This window comes from Argiope bruennichi, chromosome 6 (assembly GCF_947563725.1).
Source record: "Argiope bruennichi chromosome 6, qqArgBrue1.1, whole genome shotgun sequence".
Classification (NCBI taxonomy): domain Eukaryota; kingdom Metazoa; phylum Arthropoda; class Arachnida; order Araneae; family Araneidae; genus Argiope; species Argiope bruennichi.
Window position 1 is genome coordinate 11,725,812 of NC_079156.1, and position 9,498 is coordinate 11,735,309.

The 9,498-nt window shown below is 25.7% G+C and overlaps 1 protein-coding gene across 1 annotated transcript; it reads left to right on the top strand.

Annotated features, from left to right (window-relative positions):
* Nucleotides 1–140: 140 nt before the first annotated feature.
* LOC129971420 (prostaglandin E synthase 2-like) lies at nucleotides 141–9,280 on the top strand. Its single transcript, XM_056085173.1, has 6 exons — nucleotides 141–605; nucleotides 1,537–1,749; nucleotides 2,732–2,934; nucleotides 3,303–3,515; nucleotides 5,156–5,273; nucleotides 8,926–9,280. Exons 1-6 carry the CDS (start codon nucleotides 291–293, stop codon nucleotides 9,064–9,066), a joined length of 1,203 nt encoding a protein of 400 aa, XP_055941148.1. The 5' UTR covers nucleotides 141–290; the 3' UTR covers nucleotides 9,067–9,280.
* Nucleotides 9,281–9,498: the final 218 nt, after the last annotated feature.

The window sequence follows — 9,498 nt, forward strand, 5'->3', positions numbered from 1 at the left end:
CGTCTACTTATCAAACAAAGCATTTAAATTAATATATTATACGATTGATATATTATATTATACGATTAAAAGCAGCGAATTATCTTTATTAAATTCAGATGCTGAGCTTTCACTTATTGACTTTAACCGTGTTTCTTTGTTGCATAACGAAAGTGAATGAATGTAAACAAAATACAAAAATTTGAAATTTAAATAGAAGAAATAGGATAAATTCAGAAAAAATAGCATGCATATCTTCTGAATTTATTGTAAGCACTAGAAATTATAATAGAGATCTGAACCATTTTCTAATGGCGTCTCGTTTGAAAATCCCAATTGTTAATCGAATATTTAGTCTTGTAATCCATAAAGAAAGACCAAAATGTCCGGTTTTTCTGCAACCAAGGTGGCGTTCTACATTAAATGCTGCTGCCCCCCCTAAAACTCAATCTAATCGAAAACTTATTATTGGAACTGCTATTGGTGCCGTGGGTATTGGTTTTGGATTATATAGTTATTTGTCACCTTCTGATTCCAAACAAAAGCATCAAACCGGTGTGGCTCTTATAGAAAAAACAGATTACACAAGAAATGATGACATTGTGGATATTAAACCATCGAGAGAAGTAATAAAAGATTCTCTTTAATTTATTTTGTTCTTTTATTATTTTATTTTTTCTAATTATACTAAATACATTTATAACTTAAAATTACTTCAAACATTATATATTGTTCTGTTTTGTGTTCTGATTTTTTTAACGCATTAGTAATAAGATTTATTGGATCTATTTTTAAAAAATTAATTTTTTCTGACTAATGCTGTATTAACAGTTCCTTTTAAATCGGTTTTTCATATTAATTTTATATATTAAATAAATCAGTTATAAAGTAATACATTAATATGTATATTACTGTGAACAAAACGCTTTTTTGAATGTCATTGGAATATTTCCTTTCCTCATGAGCAATATTCTATGATAATTTATCCATTATTTCTTTCCTTTTTATAGTAAAGTAAATAGCCGTTATTTATACTGTGGTGAAGCTTATAAGCCAGATAACAACTACTGGACACAAGTAATTAATTTTGCCCTGTGGTCTTGTTACTCGGCTATAAACCCGAACATGCGAGTTCGGTTCTCACCAATCTTTCTTATTCGTTTGAAATAGTGAAATTTTATAACTATTCATCACATTATTTATGATAAGAAAAAAATAAAATGATGTATGGTCTGTAAAATTAAAGTTTTTTGCTAGTAGACAGCTTTTTAATCTAGTTAGCTTTTATGCTACTTTTTCTATATTTATATGTATGTATGTTATTCTTTGAATTTATCATAAGTATTTTGTTGTATTGTAAACAATATTCTGCATTAAGAATTTACTTGTTTCTTTATTAATTTTATGGTCAGATGTACAACTGTTCTTCCCAAATTTCATAATTACAAATTTTTACTTATTGGTGCAGTTTTTTTCCCCTTTTTTAATTGCAAATACCCAATTAAAACATGAGTGAAACATTTATAATTTAAAAATAATTTTACTTTCATTCATTAGATATTTGGTCCAGCTACTGGTATCGGACTTGATTTAACCCTCTACCAATATCAAACATGTCCGTTTTGTTGCAAGGTTCGTGCTTTTCTTGAGTTCTATGGTATTCCATATAAGATAATTGAAGTTAATCCTGTTATGAGGCAGCAACTGAAATTTTCAAAATATAAAAAAGTTCCAATTCTTATTGTTGAAGATAAAGAAGCATCCAAAAAGGTGAGTCCAGAAATTTTTAATTGATTAAATATTAACTTAGAAATTAATAAAAGGGGGTAATTATGTAGATTTATGTAATATTGAGTTGAAAATTTAAAATAAGAACTTTCTAGCATTTCAAATGATTAATATCTCTTACTTAATTTTTCTTTCTTTTCCATTTTGAAATTTTATACGTTTAAATATAATTTTTCATATATATATATATATATATATAATGATATTTTAAAATCTAATTTAAACTTAATTAATTTCTTAATTTTTAGCTCAATTCAGCCCATATTAACTTCATATTATGTTTTATTTATATATTCATATTATATTAAGTTTAAATTAGATTTTAAAATATTATTATTATATATATATATATTAATTGTGAGACAATCTAAAAAAATATAACAAACAATGTAAAATCTTTAGTTAATGCAAATTCATATCTGTTTTTAAAAGTTTTAATGTTTATAATGGAAAATTACTTATTGTACCGGCAGAAAGTTAATTATTTAAGAACACATAAGTATCAGATATATAATCTCTAGATGTTTGGGTGATCATATTTTTTAAATATGCTATACATCTACTCAAAAGGATGCATTCTCTTTTGTAATTTTTGATTTCTTTATAGGTGTAACTTTCATTAATATTTTGTTAAAGATATATGGTTCTAAATTTGTGAGAATTTAGTTTAACATCTAAACATTCATTGTGCATGTGTATTTCAGCCAGCTAATGCAAATGTCATTGTGTCATCTACAATTAGATTTAGCAATATTAAAACTAATTCTTACATATATAAAATGAAGAATTTTAAACATTTGTTTTATATTAAATGATAATTTGTATATTCAACATATTGTTGACTACTCACCAATATCTCTCAGATTTTATGAGAAGTTCTCTCTTCTATTTCTTCTTTTTTTAATACCTGTCATGTAATCTGTATTTGAATTTTTGGTATTCAAAATGTAATTCTTCATTTTAGCATCAACTGAATGATTCTTCAGTTATCATCAGCATCTTGGGGACATTTCTTGAAGATGTTTCTTTTGGATTAGAATCAGTTCTAAAGTATTATGTTCCTGTAGCTTATATTAATGAAGACGGTAAAGAAGTCGAAGAAATAATGAATAAATATTTTCTTATGTTTGGAGACAAGTATAAAGAAAGTGCAGATACTTTTTTAAAGTGAGTGTAAAGTAACTTTATATATATATATATATATATATATATATATATATATATATATATATTCTTTTTTGAATTTATACTTGGAGTAATAAGATTGCTGAATTTTCCTGATGGAGAAATACTATATATTTAATGACCTTAAACACTACTTGTAATATTTCAAAAAATAAATAATCATTCATATTTATTAAAATTATAACATTTAAATAGTTTGAAATGTGTACATTAATGTTGCTATTTATCATAAATTTGGATTGCAAAGGGAAAAAAAAAAAGAGGAATTACCCATTAAAGATTGGTTTTCATTTTAAGATTTAATGTAATTATTTACAAGTGAGCCAGATTTTTTTCTTCATTTGTTATAGGAAAGAGAGGCAGTGGCGGAAATGGGCTGATAATGTATTTGTTCATGTTCTGTCTCCAAATATTTACCGATCATATAATGAAGCCCTACAAGCTTTCAATTATTTCTCTGAAGTTGGAGAATGGGAAAAAAATTTCTCAACTATTGAAAGGCTTATTGTCATTTATGTTGGAGCCACAGCTATGTATTTTGTTGGAAAAAGATTAAAGAAAAAGTAAGATTCTAATTTTAATTAAGATTTAATTTTAATTTAATTGTTCTAAAAAATTTTACATTTGGAATTACTTTTTTTTTCTTTTCAGTTTCAATAAAATTAGGGATATTTATTCCCTTTTTATTTTTGTTAAAGCGTTTACTCTGCAATTTTTTTATATCTTTTTTATAAATGTGTTATTGTATGTGTTAGGTTGGTATGTTCTAAAGTATAATATGTGTACCTTATATCTATTGTGTTAATAGAATATTTACAAAAATTGATTTATATATGCTATTTATATTTATTTAAATCTGTTTAAGCTCTAATTAATTTCCTGTTTAAAAATTTTAATGGTTTAATGTGCATATAAGAAAATATGCACATTAATTTTTATAATTTGATATAAAATTATAATAGATTTTTATAATTTAATATAAAATTGGATAAAGCTGTATTTTTTATTATACCTTTGAACTGATTATTATTATTATTTTGAACTACCAGGATAAAAAATGGAACTACATTTTGTACAATAGTGTTTGTTAATCTGTATCTTGTTTGTTTCCTATAATATATATATATATATATATATATATATATATATATATATATCTGTCAGTAATTGTAAGAGCAAAAAAAAAAAAAAAAAAAAAAAAATAGAGCTTTGACATTATTTTTTATTTTGGTTATAATGAAAATTTAAAACATTGTTACTTTTCTACTTGGAAGCATTTTTTTATTGATGTTTATGTATTTCTTAAACCATTAAAAGCAATTCTTTAAATTTGATACTTTTAAATTATTTTATTTAACACATACATTCACTACATCTAAACTGCTGTCAACAATTTGGGAAAGTTTATTCCCAAGAGCACAAAAATTATAATCAGTATTTTATACTACATTATATATCATCATTCATTTTTTCTCTCATCAGTCTCTCAGAATATATGTCTAACCCTAAATTAGCTACAGCATGATTTTTATCCAATCAGTAGATTAAAGTAGTCGGATATATGCCACCATCAATAGGTAAAATATTTCTCCAAATAGATCGATTAATGAGAAAATGCAATAGATTCATGCAATTAAAAGATGAATGCACATTTATATAGTTGTTGCATCATGAGGCATCAATTAAACCCATATTCTCCTTAGATATTCAACTAAAGTAATAAATTTAAATTTTATAAATTCTAGGGTTTTTCTTATAAAGTTTTTTTAATTCTATCATGCCTTTATATTTCCAAGAGGAATTATTGCTGAATATGATTTTGCAGCATTAACAAACAACTAAATTCAATGTCTTCTCCATTATTCTATTTATTCTACTATTTAGAATTGCTTTAAAATAAAAAAAAATTTATGTAATTTTAGAAATTCTGTAATAAAATAATTTTTTCCAATAATAGAATTACAGATAAGGCCATAATTATTACTTGTTCAAATTTAATTTAACTAGGTAAGTTTTTTTTATCTGGTAAATCAGGGAACTCACGACAATTCAGATGAATATGTCAATATTCAAATCTATACTTTTTTCACTTATCCACAATATTATTTATTCTTTAATATCTTTTCCTTACTAAAAATTAAAGCATATGTTATTCATTATGTATAAAATTCAATGTAGGTAACTAACTTGCTAAATTTTTTAGACATGGGTTGAAAGATGACGTACGAGAATCTTTGTATGATGCCTCTAGACAGTGGATGAAGGAAATTGGCTCAAAAAAGAAATTCATGGGTGGTGATTTACCGAATCTTGCAGATTTAGTAAGTACTTGCATAATTTGTTTTTATGATACAGGATTCCTAGAAGAGAAAATGAAAATTTCCAAAGAGGGAAATGGCAAATAATAAATTAAATATTTTCTCTACTTATGTTCAAGTGGACCATTACTTCCTTGCTTACAAATTCTTCATGCATAAGTGTCAAGCAATAATTATGCTTATCTTACAGTTAATAAACTAAAACTTACAGTTAAACCTGGGTTTCAAGATTGAAATGCCAGTGCCTTTCCTATTAATCTCCACATCACTTTTATTAGATGCTAATTTCACTCAAACTACTATTAAATACTTGTTTCACTATCATATTCATACCTTAGTTGAAAAAAATCATAAATATATATGTGTGTGTGTGTGTGTGTATTAATCCTACAAACATCTGTATCTTATTTTTGATCATTTGCTTAGCAGAATGAAGAAGAATACAAGAAAATACCAACTAAAGTAATAAATCTTTACTTCATTATGAAGATAAACTAAAAACAACCTGCTATGTTTTAAATTTACTTTTTTAGTTACTCTGTTTAAACATCAATTTTTAAAGCTATTTTATTCTTCTATAGTTGAAAATCTTCGTTTTTCTGCCTTTTCATTTTTTTTTACAGAGTTGCCACTCAAATTTGGAAAAAAATTCTCCCTGTGTTTTCCCTGTACATTTATTCTACGAGAAAATGTGCAAATAGCACACATGTGCTAATTATATTGGAATATGGTTTTAAGGGAGTGGTAAAAGCAAGGAAAAGAAGCAACAATTTAACATTATTTGAAATTGCATATTAAAAGAATGCTTACATTTACATACAGAAAAAGATTATTTTTATTTATTATCTAGAATAAGTCACACAAAATTTAAGACTTGGGTGAAATAAAACACAAAACATTTTTGTTATCATAATACAAATCATTTAATGATTACTTAATTAAAAAAGTTACAAAGCAAGATTACTTTTTTTAATTATTTATTCATTTTTGCCAATTCAAGTATTTGGATATAAATTTCTGCAGATTTTCTAGCCATCAGTTTTATGGAGCTAATCCTTAACCAATAAGGTATGATATTCCTGTACAGTCTAACATATATTTTTTACCTATTTCACTTTCAGTGAAAATATTTCCAATATATTATTGATTACATTAAAGGGCAAATGTGATGCAGCAGGTTTTAATGCCCTTAAAAATTCAGCTTTAAATGATTATTCTTAAACTAGAAAATTCCAAAATTGATTTATTTTCGGACATTAAATTTGGTATGCCATTTTTTCCTGTATTTCTTTTAGATACTGAGTCCAAAATCAGTCATGAGTCTTTTGAACTAGTGCACAATCTTGTATGTTTTCCTCTTTAGGTGTTACTAGTAAGTGCCTATTTCCCCATATTACTTCAATTTATTATCTTCTTCCAAAGCAGGCAGTATGCAATAAATGGATTTTGTGGAACTTCTCGAACTCATTCAGTATAATCAGAATGTATTTTTTTATCTGTCCAATTCGTATTACATACAGATTTTGAGCTATTTTTTAAAAAATTCTCTAATCTACTTTGAATAAGCTCACAGTTTCGCAAATAATAAACAAATCATTCAATAAATTTAAGTATGATTGACTAAACACCACTGCTTTGTTTCCGCAGAATGAATGTTGCTAATTCCGCCAGAGAAATGTATTCTATTCTTTCAAGTAGTTACAGAAGTCTTGTACATGTTCATTAGCTGCAGTTTTGGAATCTCATGGGAAAAGAACAATTGTCTTGCAAAACAAAATTGGAAGATCTAGAAAACATGGGGGTGAAAAAGGGGCCAAGTTTTCATATTACACAGTCACAAATAGAATTGTTTAGTTTTTAGAAACTATGATTTCGATCTTTTATTCTTGCAATCATTAGAGGTCACCATTTTTTAGATGGGAAAAAAATAACTTAAAAACTTGAAATTCCCTGGTTTTATGAAAATTCTCAAATTTCCCTGTATTTTTAGACGATTTTGTAATTTGCTGTTCTCCCGGTGGCATGGCAACCCTGTTTTAGTCCAGACTTTCTTTAATGTAGAAAGTATCTCTTCATCTTTTTCAAAATTTAGTTATTGTTGTGGCTTATCCTCCAGCTGTTTGATGAAGTCAGACAAGATCCATTAGACCGTTCATCCGGTGAAAGTCGAGGACTAGAAGTGGAGAGGAGTATATGTCCTCTCTGGGAAGTCCTAAAATTTAGTTCATCTGCAAATCATATATCTGGTGTCAACTTTTATTTTCAACATTTTTAAAAGTATAAATTGACTTGTTTTGTTTTCAAACAGTTATTGAATACTTTATCAAACATTAGACAATTCCCTTTAAATGTCAGTCAGCCATTTAAGTAAAGCATCCTTCTTAGTGCATGAAGTGGTGCTTAATGAAATTAAGTTAAAACATCTTATTGACCCACCATCTTTCTGTCTGGAAATATTTCTCAGAACAAGTTTGAAATCCCTTTGCAAAATGTTATAGGGATAATAATAATTGTCCATGCACTTCCAAAATTTTTCATTAGTTTCATTTCTGCATCCAAGTATTGTGAAAATACAATAAATCTCAGAATGATATTATCTTTAGTGGAGAAAAAGATTTTTTCATAGTTGTGATAGTGATTCTCTTCACAACTATGACAAATTGTTTCTGACTTCTTCAAATTACATAGAATATGCAAATTCTTAATTTACAATATTCTCATATGAACACTCTCTTTTTCTGTTGGTGGAATTTTCAAGGCAAAATCTAGTCACAAATTGGCATGCTTTTTTCTTTCAAAAAATAATAGATTTATATTTCTCCTAATTTTCAAAATCTAATGAAAAATCAAATACTTTGCCAAAGTCCTGAATACAGTAAAGGAAATCCTATAATAAATTATCTGGATATTCATTAATTTTAAAATACAGAAGCAAACTTTGTTTTTTAAATCCAATTTCAGATGTAGTTACTTACAAAGGGGGAAAAAAATGCATTCTCTTTTTAAGACTTTTGAATGATTTGTAAACTATATTTATTAAATATGGATAATATTAACTATTAAGTAAACTTTAACTCTCTTTTATAGTTTGTATAGTTATAACAATTATTATTAAGATTCTTTTTAATAAAAAACATCATAAGTAGTAAAAAATTATTATAACTGAGTTTATTAGTTGAAATGATAAATAGGAGTTAATATCTTTTTGTAATATTCCCTTTCAGAGCAAAAAAGTAAAATTGAACTATATTTTAATCTAGGATATCCTGAATATAGGACTGTGTCAATTGAATCACATAAAATAATGAATTTAAATTGCCTGTTAAGCCAAAAAAATAGTTTTCTATAATATGGAACTCTAAAACTGTATTAAGAATTAAATGCTTTATGAAAAAATATAACCCAGTAAGCAATTCATTCATATGTATTTGTAGTTTGCATGTTTTATGTATCAGTAACATTGAGTATCCTTTTTTAAATTCTGTATATAACAGCTTTAATTAGTTGCTTCTTATTTACTGCTGAAATCTCCATATTATCAAAATATATTTATAAACGCAGTTTATTGAAATTATTATAAGCATGTTTTTAAATTTCATAAAATAATGAATATATATCTTAATGCTTAACCATGTCTTTCCTCTTATTTTTGTAGGCTGTTTATGGTATGCTTAGTTCAATCGAAGGGTGTTTAGCATTTCAAGACTTGCTGAAAAATACAAATATTGGCCCTTGGTATTATAATGTAAAGGAAGCTGTTGCCAATCATCATGGATTCCAGAAGTTAAAACTATAATCAAGTGTTAAATTTTATTCAGTGTAGAATTGACTTATATATTATTTATTTTTAAATAAAGTAAAAAATATGTCTTTATTAATTGGGAAATCAATGGATATAAAATTAGATTGTTATTTTAAAATGACAATTTGATATTGCTATGTTTAAAAACTAATCAAATTGACATTACATTGTACATTACTACTTAATAATAAATTATCCAATAAGTGTTCCTGTGCTTTGTTGACTGCTAAAAGAGTTCGTGCAAATAAACTTTATTTTTATTTCCTAAAATGTCCATCATTGATAATTTAAATTTACTTTGATAGAATAATTTTCAACTAATTAAGACCATTTTCATGATAATTTTGCTGGATTTAACCTTTAAAGGGCCTTTTTTTTTTAGTCATTTTGGAGTAAAATGTTTTTAGAATTGAGATTGGTCTAGGA